The sequence below is a fragment of the Gavialis gangeticus genome, unplaced genomic scaffold (genome assembly GCF_001723915.1).
Source record: "Gavialis gangeticus isolate Ggan-Ray unplaced genomic scaffold, GavGan_comp1, whole genome shotgun sequence".
NCBI classification, from domain to species: domain Eukaryota; kingdom Metazoa; phylum Chordata; order Crocodylia; family Gavialidae; genus Gavialis; species Gavialis gangeticus.
Genome location: NW_017729008.1, coordinates 24,233,721 through 24,249,630, shown reverse-complemented (window position 1 = coordinate 24,249,630; position 15,910 = coordinate 24,233,721). Strand labels below are relative to the sequence as shown.

Below are 15,910 nucleotides of genomic sequence, written 5' to 3'. Positions count from 1 at the left end.
ATGCCTTATAGTGACAAATCCTCCTTGCTAAGCCATTTTCTAGTTTGATACATCTGAATTCCTTTTACCTCGGTAGAAGTTGGTAGCAGATTTCCAAAGAGATACTGAGGCATCATACGAGAAGCACAATGCAAACAAGTCTTTGATTCCATGCCATCATATTAATGTCAGTGATGGCATCTTTGCTTTGTTCTGATGCAAAGATACAAATAGTTTATAATTCATTAGGACACAGTTCTAAAAGCTGAGTGCAAATCTGTCTGTTTGTAAAGTAAAGAAATAAGTTTGTAAAGTAAAAAATAAGAATTTATAAAGCTGAGACAGTTAATTGAACTAGTATATTATTGCCAAATTGAATATATTATAGGTATCTGAAGGAATGAATTAATGTGAGTTGTATGAGGTCATTCCATGCTTTGTCCAAGTAATGCTTCATGTTACAATGTAATTGTTTTATTTTGTAAGTCTTGGAACATGGCCAGTTTGGAAGGTAGTTTTGCCCATAAGACTTTAATAACATTCTGTTAATTATGAATACTGTAGGTTGAATTGGCTAAGCCAAATGAATAAATGCAGCTTTGCTTTGGCAGCAGAGCAGGCTTGGAAATTGCCCACATGATGATGGTAAGTATAAAAAAAAAAAAGGATTACTCTGTGAAAGGTGGAAAGAGGTCAACTTCTCTTGACTTCACCTTTCCGCACAAAACCTGTGTGGCACAGAGCAGGGATTCCAATGTCTTATTACCCCCTTCACTGATATTGAAATTTTTTTGTTTGTTTGATGTGTTTATTTGATTTATATGCATCCTTTCCCAAAAAGATGCTCAGGTCGGGTTACAATATGAGACGCACACACATATATATATAAAATACACACACACAGAATAAAATAGTATAAGAAGAAGGTACAACAAAGTAAACTTTCCTCCAAATTCAAAAGCAATCTACCACTCTTTCCTTTTCCCTGCCTCCTGTGAAAATAATCTTCCCCACCGCCTTTCTCAGATCAACCTAGTTTTGCCTTGCAACCCATGTTCAATATCTCCATAAAAGAAGCACGCCCCCTCCCAAAAAAACCCTCATCCCATATTTTCTTTTATTCTGATCCACTCTTACTTCCCTGCCTCATGCTCAGTGGAGTCCCCTCCTATCCCTCTTACTGTCCCTCCCAAGTCAGACCTGTGGGGCGGGAGTGTAGCTGTTTCAAACATGTTGGTATCTCCCTTCCCACAATTAAAACAAACAGACAAGCAAGCAAGAATCGCCCCCCCGTCCAATCTCCAAACCTATCTCCTCCTTGTAGGGTGAATTTCTTTTGTGTGCAATAAACCTGTGAAAATATTGTACTGGTATTTCCTTTTATAATTCCAGAAAGCACCACTTCTAGTATAAAGTTGCGTCATGGATGATAATGAAGACAATGATTAATAAATCCAGTTAATGAATAGAGGTCTTTAGAGAATGGGACATCTATTGATTTTTAAGTCATAGATTAGATTTCTAGGGTTGGAAGGGACCTGGTAGATCATTGGGTTCGACCCCCTGCTCCAGGCAGGAAAGAGTGCTGGGGTTAAGTAACCCCAGCCAGGTGCCTGCCTTATCTCTTCTTGAACACCTCCAAGGAAGGGTAAAACACCACCTGCCTTGGAAGCCCATTCCGTATTTTGGCAACCATTACCATCTGTTTAAAGGTTTAAAAGTCCGTTTAAGTTTGGAAAGACGTGCACAAAGCGACTATTGTCTTGGCACCCTTGGACTTTTCTTCCTGCCAAGAACCATTCCAGGTCCATATTCAAATATAGCAGCTACTTGTTCCCCAGTATCTGGCACATTGCAAGCATACACATACACACAGATTCTTTGCTTTTAATTTTGGTGCCTAGCCTGCAGGAATCCAGAGTGCCAATTGTAGAGAGCATCCTGCTTAACTCCAGACTGGAGAATGATCAGTGTAATTACCAGAATCACAGGACGTTATTTGCAAAACTTTACCATGCCTTTGCTTAGCAAGCGTGTACTGTTAGATTTCACCAAGGAGCATGTTTGACAGCCCAGAGGTTGCAAGTTTGAGGCCACAGCAGAAGCACTTGTGGCACGGCCCAGTCAGCTTCCAATAAATCTGCAAATTTTGCTAAATACCTTGCCACAAGGACATGAAAAAGGAATGGCAAGGAACAGGCAAAGATGACAAAAGGTTTGTCTCTGCATGAAAGGAAACTTCCATCTTACATTCCCAGGTCCTGTTGCCAAGTACAGAGCTTCGCAAAGAAAAGATCATAAAGAGTTTTATTTGTTTTTTTGGTTTTTTTAAGATATGCAACATTTCTGTATTTTATTTATAAGTTATTTTTTGGAAATCATTGAGCCATTTGACAGAAATTCTTCCTAGCACTTCATACACCTACCATGGAAATTTTCAGTCCACACAGTTTAGCAAGGCTATAAACACCTGGAAAAAATGTTTCTTTATCATAGGCAATGTCAGGTCACTTTTAAAAATATTGTTATCAACCTTGCCTACAATGAAAGCTAAATAGTTAGGTGGTGAAATATATACTTATAACATTATCTTCAAAATCTAATAAACCTGGGGTGACTGGGTAGCAGGATGGTAGCTTATTTTAATATAGATAACATACAATTTTTTGGACTCAGGAAAAAGGTGAACATTTCCAGAAACATAGATGAGCTCTGAATTGGTGGGGAGTTCTCAAGAAAAGTTAAGGTCAGTTTGTAGTGAATGCATGATAGAGGGACTGTGAGGCATGGATGAGCAAACATTTTTGTGAATATATAATGTCTTCACTCAAAGAAGTGATAATATGGGAATGCATCATCTAAACCAGAGCACAAATGAAGGAGAAAAAAAGGCTAGGAAAGAGAGCTCCCCAAAAAGCTAGGGATTGCATATAAGGTAGGAATTAAAAGAAAGGATTATAACCTTATGACTGAAAAGAATCAGAGCTAGAATGTAATTGACTACAGTTCAGTTTTTAATGGGCATATATTTTGGGTATAATCTACCTATAGAAATATATCTGAAACAGTGGAAGAAAATGACTTAATGTGAACTAGATAGAAAAGGACAAGATATTTATGCAAAAAAGCTGATAGAAGTTTCCATGCTGCAGAATTACATGGGTCAGAGTCATTTTGCATGTCTGGCTTATTTGCATAGTTTGTTTTATATCAGAGACTGGTTGCTGGCAGGGGAAGGACAGCGTAGTAGATGGGGTCAGTATCTTGTTCTAGTACTGCAGCTCTTGCATGTGTCAAAGGTTTGGATTAGGAATTGAGCGTTACCTCCTTGGTGAATGCATCTGGAGCGGGAAAAAAATGTGTGGCTAACTTTTTAATGCTACATTGCAGAAAATATCCTTCAACTAAGATAAAAGGCAGTGTTAATAGGCTGGAAAGGAGAAGAAACATAATATAAGTGAGTGGTGAGGGCCATTGCATCATGTTACAATATCTAGTATCTCATGATACATTCTGGTATGTAAGGTACCATAATGGTAGATGAGCACTGCTAATGATAATGGTACTTCTACTACTACTAATGATAGTGATGATAAGAATTAGAATTACGGTATTCAAGTGGCTTAGAAGCTGTACCTGAAAAAGCAGTTGCTGTTCTAGTCCATAGGTTGAATCAACAACGAAATGGGAAATGAGGTGGGAGACTGCTTTAATCCACTATGGTAATTCCATGGCTCCTAAATCCTTTCTTGCCCCCAGTTTTTGCTTGTGCATTTGGTCACCTCATGAGCATTGTGTGGGAAACTTGTAACGTGTGATTACTTAGGCTTTAGACAGGTTTTCTGTTCTTCTCTGTGGACCCAGTTGGATGTATAACGCAGGACTCTATACACGGAGTACTTTTCAGTACTGCGCATCTTTGAAAGGAGTCTCAGTAATCTGTCAGATTAAAAAAAAAACGGAATGTACAATTTGCAGAATTTAGGCATTAGGACTCGCCTTCTACCTGTGGAAAACAAAGTGATATTTAGGACAGACCCTGACAGTCACCCACGAACAGCCCAGGTCACATAAGCTGCCCTTCTCTCCATCAACATTTTACCTTTGCAGTTGCTCCTTGTTCCTTAAGCAGATCCTGTGACTGCCTGTAATGTTCCCCTTTTTCAACCCTTATGAGGTCCCCTTGTAAACCAGATCTTCCTTTCTCTCCCAGTTACCCTGTTTGAACTGCCTTGTTACTGATCCTTTCTAGGAGTGTGCCTACAGGCTTCTTGGTCTTTCCTTGAGAGCTTGTTCAGCATTAGAGATGAGAGGTGGGAAGTGAGGTATAGAAGTGGAGGAAGTTAGGAATGCAATGGTGGGATTGCATCTGCTGGACCTTCTCGCCTGTAGTGTATGGCTCAAGTCTTGTAGTGTATGGATATACTTCAAACATGTGCTAAGGGGCAGGGTATGAGATGAGTAGTGATGTCGCTGGTCCCTATAACTCTGAAGTTCAGCAGAGCTGCAGTTAGGCTGTACAGCTGGTGAGGAAAGTGTGGGGGGGTCAAGCTTAAGAATTGTTAATGGAGGTGGTGAGCAGGCATGCCCTTGAAGATGGTCAGCTTGGTTGACTCTGCCTTTCAGAGGAGACATAATCAGTTTCATGTCAGTAGCTGTTAATAGCCATGGTATTTTATGATAAGTACGGGGGAGGAAAAAGACCCCAAACTAAAATGGATGTGTTGTCTTTTCTTTCCTCAGCATCTTGCTCAAAAAGCAGAAGAGATTCAAGCAACACATCAGTGGAGGGATGAGTTTGGGGTAAGTTTACATTTTCCCCCATATTTCTTCATCCTCAGAAATTTACCGCTCCACAGTTTGTGAGAATCCAATGAAAATGTATCCTATCAATGCCAGTGGGTTCTCACTGGCTCAGCAGGAAGCAATATCCCTGAAAACACTGATATGGCATGACTCAGAGAATTGGTGCTTTATCTGTACAAATTTAATTTACAATGAAAAATGACTTGGTTGTCTTTACATATTACTGCTGTAGGACAAATCAGAATCTGAACTATGTTTTTGGCTGTTTGGGACCTAAGATTCATCATCTCCCTGAATAATGCATTCTTGGCGTAAAAGCAGAAATCTAGTACATTTATCTTTCTTAATAATGGTCAACTGGTAACATTTATTTTCTGATGTAGGTTCCTGCTTTTCCTTCTGTTGTCCAAAGCAGCTAGCATTAAAATGCCTGCCTCAGTAGCAGTTTGTCTTCACAGTTGACCAGATATATGGGACGCACAACAGATATATGGTGATAATAGGGTTGCTAGTTTTCCCAGTAATCTATTGCATGTATGCCACTGAAATTTTCTTGAGGCCTGCTACAAAATCCCCTGAAGAAATTGGAGCCCTCAATTCCACTCCAACCTCTTGAATTAGAATAGGAGCCCTCTGGATTTTATTTATTGTAAACTTAATATTTTGGGCTGGTACTTTCTACAGGAATTTGGTTTGTTCTCATCCTGCCAAATGAACCTGTTTGCAGTACACAGTTGCAGTTATATTTCCTCATGATATGAGTCTGAAAAGAATAACTTAGTGTTTCATCAAATAAAAGCATACGGAAACTTATAGAATACTGGGCCCTAAATGTGCAGCCTTTTTGCTTGCTCATACTCCCAGAAATCTTGGCCATCCAACAATATCTTCGCTGTTCAAAATCCCCCAAATAGCTGTATGGCTTCACAGTTGTCAACCTCATCCTGTTTTTGATTTTTAAATGTGAAGCAGTCCTCTTTTCAATTAGTGCAGATACCTGTTGATTTACAAGTTAAGAGCCTTTCAATAGTCAAGATGTTAATCCTTTTTTTTCCTATCATAAAGGAAATTGCAGCCTGGGCAAATTAATATTGTGCTGGATGTGTTAAAGTTAGGCTGCGGTTTCTCTGCTTGTTATACCTCCTCTACCTGTTCCTTCATAAAGGGCAGTTGTATGGGTATGGGTGTCTGGTGCCTCTTAAGTCAGCGACTGGGGAGGGGGGGTGCAGGGCCCACTGGTGGCTGATCCTGCTGACTGGTGGTGAGTCCCATGTGGACAATCCTGCTGACCCTGGGGAGGGGAGAGGGGGCATGGCAGATCTCACTCACCGTGATCTCACACCACTTCCAGAAGCAGCGCAGCTGCTTTTGCTGGCGGCCCCGTTCCCTGGCTAACAATTGCAGGGGGGGCACTGGTGATCCCACCTGCTCCCCTGCCCACTGGCTAAACGGGGAGGGGGTGCACGTGCACTCCCGTGTATCCTGTATGCATTGCCCCAGGTAGTTGACAGTGCCTTCTGTGTTCTCTTTGTGTGCAGCGGTGTGGAGCTGCCTCCCGCTTCCCCTCCGCACACGCTGAATGAGCTGCCCGTGGCTCTGTCCTGCTCCCTGCCCCAGCCTCAGGTCCCACACACCACCCTGGCTGGGCAGCACCCCCAGCCTCTGCCCCTACCTCTGCTCCACTCTCTCCTTCACCAGGGGGTTTTGATCTTGATCTGCGCCCCCCTCCCCGCCATGCCCCTTCCCCTTCATAGACATACCTGCAGGGAGCTTCTCTCCATGGTGCCCTGATGTATTCCTGGCTGCATGCATGCATGCGGCTATGTGCATGCACATGCCAGCCCCTGTGATTCACTCCCAGCAGCCCCAAGCAGGACCCCTTGCAGGCTAGAAGGCTGCCCACCTGCAAGGGGAAACCAGCCATTTCCCAAGGGAACCCAGGCATGCACGGGGCACCTGACTGGCAGGGGCATCTGGGCCTGGGCCCCGGTGCCCCATGTGTTAATCCACTTGTGTTTTGAACACTTACTAGAATGGTAAGGCCATATAATCCTAAACACAGCAAATTTCTGTAGTGTCTTTGTTCTTTGCCACAGTGTTCTTTACATACAAGACAGAGGTTTCTTATTATTCTTTTTTTTTTTAAGGAAGATACTTTTAGGTTTCAAGGTAAACTCAGATAAAATTAATAGCTCAGAAAATCATGGAGTCCTAATGGGAACCATCATGGTGCAGGGTCCCCAGGGATGGCCATGATGCCCCTAAGGCTCCATGACCATGCCACCTTTGCCCTGTAGGTGCCTTCTAATCACACGTGCCACATCTTGTTGGTTAACAAAATAAGTAGGGAGGCTGCCCAAGAGTTTCCGTGTGGCCATGGTCCTGCTGAACCCCATTAGACCTGGCATGTTCATGGGTCCCTTGCTGGGTCCTGCTCCAAGTCAGTGTCTCACGGGACACCCTAAGACTTATGGGCTAGATGGGTGGCTCCAAAACCTCCTCTTTACCATGCCTCATGCCTCACAGGTGGTATATAAATATTGTCCCTCTGATGAGGTCTTGGCCTGACTTGGCCTCCTGTAGTCGCTAGGCTCTTTGTGGCCCCTGTTGCTGTGCCCCTCTGGCCCTGGGGCTGTACGCAATAGTGTGCCCCAGTGAAGCCTCCTTCTCCCCTATTGGCCTCATCCCAGTCCACTGGTATAAAAGAAAACAGAAACACAAGCCCCTGGGCTACAATATAACAATAACAATGGAGGCCACACTCTGCCCCTTTAAAAAGGTAAACTTATCCCTTAGTACTATTTGCCTCCTAGCCCCAGGTACTTTATGAGCTCATGGAGCCCTATAAATCTTGCAGGCAGGAAATCAGGTAAACAGTTGTCCCCAGGTAGCTCTTCCGCACAGGAGCTGCTTCCCCTGGTGGATGCCAGAAAACTAACCCCTGTCAGCCCCAGCTCTGGGGCTTATATGTGCCCAGGGCCCTGACTCCTTCCTGTCAGCTGACCATGTGCAGGTGCCAACTAATTTTCTTACTAGCCCGCTCCCCAGGCAACTTGCAGTTGTTGAGCTCTGCCTCACTCTCAGGGCTCTCTAGCTAGGCTGCTTCTGCTCTTAAAGGGGCAGGCTTCCCTTAGTGCCCTGCAACAAGAACAGTTTACAGTTTTGGTTACGTTGGTGCAGAAGGATGTCCACAGTTTCAGATTCCCTTTTTGGATTCTTATTGGAACAATACACATTTGTGCCTTCTGAATATGCTATCACTGGGCTTTGTCTCTCTATTTTGCCTTTTGTCTTTAATACAAATGAATGCAGGTTGTCACATGCAGGGCAAAGGAGCTTCTGGGCTCATCAGAATTCACTGCTGAAGAGAAATCCCAAAGTCATTTTTAAATGTAATTTTATAATAATGCTCATAGCTCAGGCAATGGCTGAAGTTACAGTTAATGCAATCACAATCTGTGCATATCTTACAGGCTGAAAGAATCTCTGGGTGGATTTATTTAAAGAAGCTGCAAACCAGGCTTCTGCTTTACTGTTTTGAGTTTTAGATGAGAATGCTGTGCAGAATATAATAACCTTGACATAAGGTTTTGCAATTAAATTTAAAATAAATGCATTAAGCCTCTCATAATTTAATTTGTCCCATTTTAGCCAGAAGTAATCTTTCTTCTCTTCTGGGCTAGTTCTTAAAGGATGACTGTTAAGATTAGTTTGCACACAGATCTTCTTTGATAAACTTATTTTTTATTGCAAAATTCATTCTTCTACTAGCTTTTTGGAAAAGGAAGATGTAGCATGAAGGTTTTTAAAGGATTCTGTTTTTAATTGTGTATTACAGCACAATGATAGCTGGTAGGTTTGTGGGGGTGGGGAAGAGACTTCTGAAAGTGGAACGATCTCGGGGGAGTGAGGGTGAAAGCCGTGGCATTAGTTCTGTGGTCTCTGGAAGGTTAAAAGAGATCTGCCATTAGGAAGTCTGTCTAACCATTTGTTGCTGACAACTTGATTTAAATATAAGTGTTTATGTACAATTGTACACATTTCAACAAGGATTTTAAAATATGTTAAAGTTCAAAGATTTTATCAGTAAGCTACAATTGGAGAGAGATGGGGATCCAGTGTCTTTAATAATACCTAACTGCCCAGAATTTCTTGTGCATAGCAAATCTTGAAAAATTTGAAAGTTTGGTTCAGATCATTGAAAAAATTTCACAACATATACCATAAACTTTGTTTATTTTTAGATTAGCCATAATTTATTGTAAAAAACACAATTTTGAAAAATTGTTTTTGAAGAAAAATATAGCTAATACATTGACATAGTTATTTTTTGGTAAATAAAATCTAATTTTTAACTACTTGTAACTCAGTGAAAACAAACTTTTGTTATAGTTCTGTGTTTTTTTTATTGCTGTGTTTTTAACTTGGAATAACTACAAGAGCTGCAGGCATTAAATAAATAAATAACCCAAGGGGTTGGGTTAATAGGACAGTTTAGTTCAAAGGCTTCAGTTCAGTTTTTATTTTAAGTAAATTAATGGGTATATGCATCAAAATGGTAATATCTGTAAATGTATCAATACTGTAGTGTAATTTACATTTTGACCCACTGTTTAGGAAAATTGGAAATATGGAAAAAACAGAGGATGATATGATTTGAAGCTGCCAACGTTAAAGAAATACCATTGTCTAAGTGATATGGATATAAAAGGGGAGTTAGATCCTGAGTTATCAAGGAGTTGATAAGAAGTGATTTAAAGCAGACAGCTAGGTATAGTATATCTAGGGGGAATACCATATTTTGTAATAATGTGGAAGTGTTATTCTTTATCTACTGAATTAATTTGGAGTCTACTGCCATCAGTCGAAAAAACTTTGGATTTGTTCCTAATGGTCCAAAGCTTCATTTTGTGCCAATAACTTCCAGTGCATTGACTGGGGGCTTTTATGTTTATAAGAATGTGTTCACAGAAATGAATAAGTATTGCAAACCACTGCAGCCACTTCAGGTTGTTATCTCTTGAAAGCTGTAATGAATACATTTTAAAAAGCTATATAGTGTATCCCAGTTATACACTCATTGAAATAAACTGCCACGGAGTGGTTATTTATTCAATAATAAATCTAACTACAGTACTATAAATACAGACTGAAATATTTTTATTGACTTGGTGTTGGTGTGTAGAGCACAGCTTTATTAAAGAGAATTGTGGAAATGGAGAACTAAACATAAAGCTCAAAACCTAAATGAATTCTTTCTGGTGTCTATTATTGGCAAATGCTACCTCTGGAGCACAAGATTAGCATCTGACTTCAGAGAGACTGCATTTGGATTTAAAATTATGCATGTGTAAAAAGACCTTGGCTTGATTTGTTTTTATGGTTACCATGGTCTATAACACCTTTTATAAAGGCCACTGGCTCTGGATCTCACTCCTGTATGCTACATGTTCAGAGACTGATCAAATGCCTACTGAAATCATTCACTAGTTCTGCTAACTTTTAGTTTGCATTGGATCAGAACTTGTATGCTCATATTTTAGCTGATGAATATTCCTGTGTAACCAAACTTCACTAATGTTACCAAAAAACTTGTTTAAACATGAGCATTTTGAAACCATAAAATCCATGCGACCCCCAAAGAGAATGTTTTACAGAACTGATGCTTTAAAGTTCTGTTTTAAAATTAATTTTACTTATTTAAATATAATCTATTAATTTTAATGCCATTCATCAGTAAGTGAACATCGAGGTATATTGGTTAGTGTGAACTGGTTTATAAAATATGTATTTTCTGATAAAATATCTGTCCATAAAATATCACTTGCTTGTAACAAACTATGTTACATCTCTTGAGAACCTTTCTGAACCTTAAGAAGCCAAAATACTGAACTGAAGCATGTTTTAAAAAACAAATCCAAACAAAAACACACAAAACAATGCTGTTGTCCTCCATTTGTTTCACTTACCATCTCACACAATTCCTTCATTGAATATACATAGACTTGGCAGGATTTGATTTCTGTCGGTAGACATTGATAAAACATCAATTTCACCTGATACTCACAGACCGACAGAAAAATGTTCATCAGTAACCATCAAAATGTACATGAAGATGATGTAAAAAATAAATAAATAAAATGTCTGGGGTGGAGGTAAGGAATTTCGGGGTAGGGGGTGCCCCCCAGCTAAATAGATTGGGGCAGGTGCCAAACTGCACTGGAGCCTGGTGTAACCCCTGCATGATCGGGGTAAGGTCCAAATTCCTGTGAAGGCCAGGCAGGGCTCCTTGGGACTTTGCCCCCTGCCCCTAGGCAGCTTTGGGCTCCCCACTGCTACCAGTCCTGCCCCTCAAACCCCCTCTCTTGGCATAGCCTTACTGGCATGGCCCCCAGTTGCCGCAGTGGCCACTGTATACATGGTTTGCACTCACGCGTGTGTATGTTAAATCCACAAAAATCAAGAACCCACCCCAAATTTCATGCAATCCTGAAAATTTCAATTGTTAAAAATTGAAACAAATTCTTAAAAATAAATATCAATTTTAGTCATTGAAATAAGAAAAAGATCCAATTTTGCCAAGCCTAAATAATACAGCATGATAAATAAAAAAACTATACTTAAAGATATATGAGATAAGATTAAGACAGCCATGAATCAGTAGTGTAACGGGTATTTCTAAAAAGACTAGCCGTGTCAGGTTTTACTTTGACTATCTTGGGTTTTTGATGAGTGAGCGAATGACACTTTTCTTCACTTGTGAGGTTCCAATTATTCTGCTGCTTAAAAAAAGAAAAAAAGGATAGTGTGTAAGAGGCGTTCTGCATAAAATAATTGCTGTTATTCCCCAAATGGATCTTTTACAATTACATCTGATGTCATATTTGATTGCATTGCAATGGTTGGTTAGCTAAAGCAATTTTGTTTCCAATTGGGCCATAATATTAATTGTACTTACACATGTATAAACATAAGGGAGATCTCATTTGTATTTTAACAAGCAGAGACTTTTGCATGGCCTATTAACATGCATTAATTTTTGTATGAAGGCTGAAATTCAGACTTCTGTGAATTAATTACCCTATTAAAAATAAGCTTGATTAAAAAAACCCCACCCTTTCAATGTGTGCATTATTTTTAAAATCTTGCTCATTAGGGGCATAATTTATTTCTGGTATCCTAATATTTGATGTGATTTAAAAAATAGACCCACATTTGATTATTCCTTGAACTTGAGTTTGAGGCACAGACAGAAGGGCACAAGAATGTTATTTTTGGATCATGTACTTTCATACCTTGCTTTTGAAGCTGTATAATACTGAATGCAGAGTTGCTCAGTAGAGAGGGAAAAGATGGAAAGAATAATTGAGACTAACCTGTCCTGCACCAAAAGATGATCATTTTAGGTCAGGCATGAAGCACATTGTGGGGAGAGTAGTCATGGAGATCTTGCTTTGTCTGACCTTTCCTAGGCATAGAAGACCTCAGTCTCCAAAGCTATTAATTTTTTCATGAACAGCAAATCAACACCAGATCACTGACTAAAGGTGATCTTGCAAGAAATAAGGAAACAAACAATGGGAAAAGGAAAACAAACTAGACTTCCATTCCTGTAATCAGAGGTGCAGTTTCCAATCACTCTTGTCCTTGTCCTTGTCCTAAGTAGCTTGGTTCTTTGTTTTCTGCATTTAATATATAGTCAATAGACAATGCAAATTGGCAGGAGTCTGTTGCTATTCAGATTCAAATGTGGCCCCTTGGTCTAAATGAGTATGCCAGGCACAAGGCACCAGAGAGCCAAACCCTATGACCACAAAGTGAGTGCAGAGAGCTCTGCAACTGGGATAAGTAAAGGTACCTGCATTGTATCCTCTTGACAATGATTTGAGTGATGAAACTGAGTGCGTGCTTAATAAATTCAAAGATGACACCAAGTCGGGTAGCGTTGCAAATGTTTTGGAGGGTAGGGCTAGGATCCAGAGTGATGTGGATAGACCTGAGAATCACAGGTTCACAATCAATCAGATGAAATTCAGCAAGGACAAATGGAGAGGAAGGAAGGGGAAGAGGAAGAGGAGCCAGGGCCATATCGTGCTTCGGGAAGGTACATGAACCAGGGCTGCCTGTTTGGCTTGCTGAGTGTTTGTTTGGTGGGCTCTGTGTTTGGGCATGTGCTCTGAGCAGCTGGGAATGCTGCTAGCTGGACGATTCCTGCCTGTGTCTGACAAAAGCCCTAACAAGGGGGCAGAGCCAGTCCAAGCCCAGAGAATATAAAAGGAGACACGAGAAGCAAGCAAACAACAGCAGCAAACAGGGCAAGTCAGTTTTCTGCTTTTCTCTCAGAAGGGGAGCCTTTAAGGTAAGTTCTTTAAGAGTAACTAACCTACATATATTTAGTGTAAGTAGCTAAAACTCAGCAGTTAGACCAATACTAAGTATTTAACTAGAATCCAGAGTAAGGGGGAGTTGACTAGTGAGTTTGCCTGGAAACTCTCTCTCACCTTCCTTTATTGTAAGCTTGCTGAGAAGAAGCAGGTTGGTAGAGAAAAGGGAACACTTTGGGACCAAGGCCAGCTTATAGGAGAGTTTGCTAGGAAAGATCTGCTTATAAAGAGGTACAGGGAGAGAGAGGATGGATTCAGACACCCAGAGAAATGGCTGAAGGACGTTGTAATGCCAGAGGCAGTTGTATTGTCAGCTTTTCATCTGCTTGCATCTGTAAAGTATCTGTCCAGGCAGGACTGCTCATCATTGAGGCTTCTGCCCAGGTCCTTGTTTGGCTCTGTGGAGGCTGTGGTTTACAGGTTCCTTCCAGTGACAGCCAGGTCGCGGTGTTCCTGAGATGTGAGTGGTGTCTCCTGTGGGTGTCCCGCAGGGAACAGGCAACAGAGCTATAGAAAGTTGCAGAGCTCCAAAACAGCTGCCGCTATGAGAACTTAATTCATTCAGTGTTGGAGGAGTCCTCTGGGAGCAGATGAAGGACTGCCGGAGGCAATGCTGGAGAAGGAAGATGGACGATGGAAACTGCAAGCTTGTCTGGCAGCAAGCAGAGGTCTTCACCTTCACCTGCATCAGTTTGTGTGAAGACAAGATATGGCAGAGGAGGAGGAGCACGTTCCGTTGGTGGAAAAGGCCAGGCCAGGCACCCCCAAGTTTGGGAAGATAGAGACTACCTCCACCAAGAGAAAGTGATGTGTGGTGGTAGTTGGAGACTCCCTTCTTTGGGGGATGGAGGCATCCATCTGCTGGCCTGACTTGTTGTCTTGGGAGGTTTGCAGCTTGAATGGAGCCCAGATCTGAGACGTCATGAAAAAATTACTGAGACTCATGTTGCCCTCTGACGACTACCCCATGCTGCTCATCCATGTGGGCACTAGTGATTCTGCCAGGGGTGAGCCTGAACAGATCAAAAGTGACTACTGGGGTAAGGGTGAAAGGATCAGGGTGGTGTTCTCCTTGATCTTTCTGGTCAAGTAGAAGGGCTCAGGTAAGAAGCATCCTACAGATCAATGCATCACTGTGCAGGTGGTGTTGCCAGTAGGGCTTTGGCTTCTTTGACCAAGAGATGTTGTTCAAGAAGGATTGCTAGGAAAACACGGGATCCACCTGATAAAGAAAGGAAAGAGCATCTTTTTCGGACAGGCTTGCTAACTTAGGAGGATGGCTGTAAATTAGGTTGTCTGGGGGATGTAGACCAGAGCCCTGAAGTAAGTGGGGAAGCAGGTAACCTAGAGCAAGCATGAGCAAGAGGGGAAAACAGAGGAGACCTTATTCTTCCTGAAAAAGTAGGGCAGTCAACCAGTTACCTCAGGTGCGTATACCTGAATGCATGGAGCCTGGGAAATAATCAGGAAGAACTGGAAGTTCTCATGCAGTCATGGAACTATGACATAATTGGAATAACAGAGAGTTGGTGGGATAATTTGTATTACTGGAGCACTCTCATGGATGGGTACAAACTTCAGGAAGGACCTGCAGAAGAGAAGAGGAAGAGGAGTTGTGTTTTATGTAAAAGAGCTATATGATAGCTCCAATATGAACCTGAAGACAGAGATATTAAAAGTCTCTGGGTTAACGTCAGAGGAGAAAACAGCAAGGTTGATGTTGCAGTGGGTGCCTGCTGTAGACCACCAATCTTGGAGGATGATGTGCATGAGACTTTCTTTAAACAGCTAGGGGAAGTTTCCCAATCACAGGACCTGGTTCTCATGGGAGACTTCAGTCACCCTGACACCTGGTTGAGAGGGCAATACAGTCATGCACAGGCAACCCAGGAAGTTTTTGGAGAATGTTGCAGACAACTTCCTGCTAAGAATACTGGAGAGCCTAACCAGGGGCCATGCTTTTCTTCAACCTGCTGCTTATAAACAGGGAAGAATTGTTGGGGAATGTAGAAGTGGATGGCAGCTTGGGCAGTGGCAACCATGATATGATGGAATTCAGGATCCTGAGGAAAGGAAGGAAGAAGAGCAGCAAAGTAAGGACCCTGAAAAAGAAGACTGACTTGCTCTGGGAACTGATGGACAGCCTCCCAACTGAGAGGCCAGACTGAGGGGCAGAGGAGTCCAGGAGAGCTGGTTGCACTTTAAAGAAACCTTAGGGTGCAGGAATGACACATCCTGATGCACAGGAGGACTAGCATGTATGGCAGAAGACCAGGTTAGTTTAGCAGTGAAGGCTTCAGTGAGCTAAAACACAAAAAGGAAGCTTATGAGAAGTGGAAACTTGGACAGATGACTAGGGAGGAGTATAAGAGTATTGTTTGGGTATGCAGGGATGAAATCGGGAAGGCCAAAGTGCAACTGGCAGATAGCAAGGGACATGAAAGGTAAGAAAAAGGGTTTCTACAAGTATGTCAGCAACAAGGGGAAGATCAGGGAAATTGTGGGTCCTTTACTGAATGGTGGAGGCAACCTAGTGACAGATGATGCAGAAAAGGCTGAATCACTTGATGCCTTTTTTGCCTCAGTCTTCACAGGCATGGTTAGCTCACAAACCAATGCATCCAACAGCATCGTTTGGGGAGGAGCCAACAGTGGCAAAAGAATAGGTTAGGGACTATTTAGAAAATCTGGGTGTGTACAGGTTCATGGGGCTGGATGTGATGCACCTGAGTGTGCTCAGG

General features: G+C 41.8%; 1 protein-coding gene across 7 annotated transcripts in view; it reads left to right on the top strand.

Annotated features, from left to right (window-relative positions):
* CACNA2D1 (calcium voltage-gated channel auxiliary subunit alpha2delta 1) overlaps nucleotides 1-15,910 on the top strand; it is an 859,989-nt gene that overhangs the window by 352,747 nt on the left and 491,332 nt on the right. For all 7 annotated transcript variants that reach the window (XM_019509506.1, XM_019509501.1, XM_019509505.1 and 4 more), the window contains exon 4: nucleotides 4,723-4,782. In XM_019509506.1, coding sequence (XP_019365051.1) covers nucleotides 4,723-4,782 — 60 coding nt within the window. The remainder of the gene's footprint in view (nucleotides 1-4,722; nucleotides 4,783-15,910) is intronic.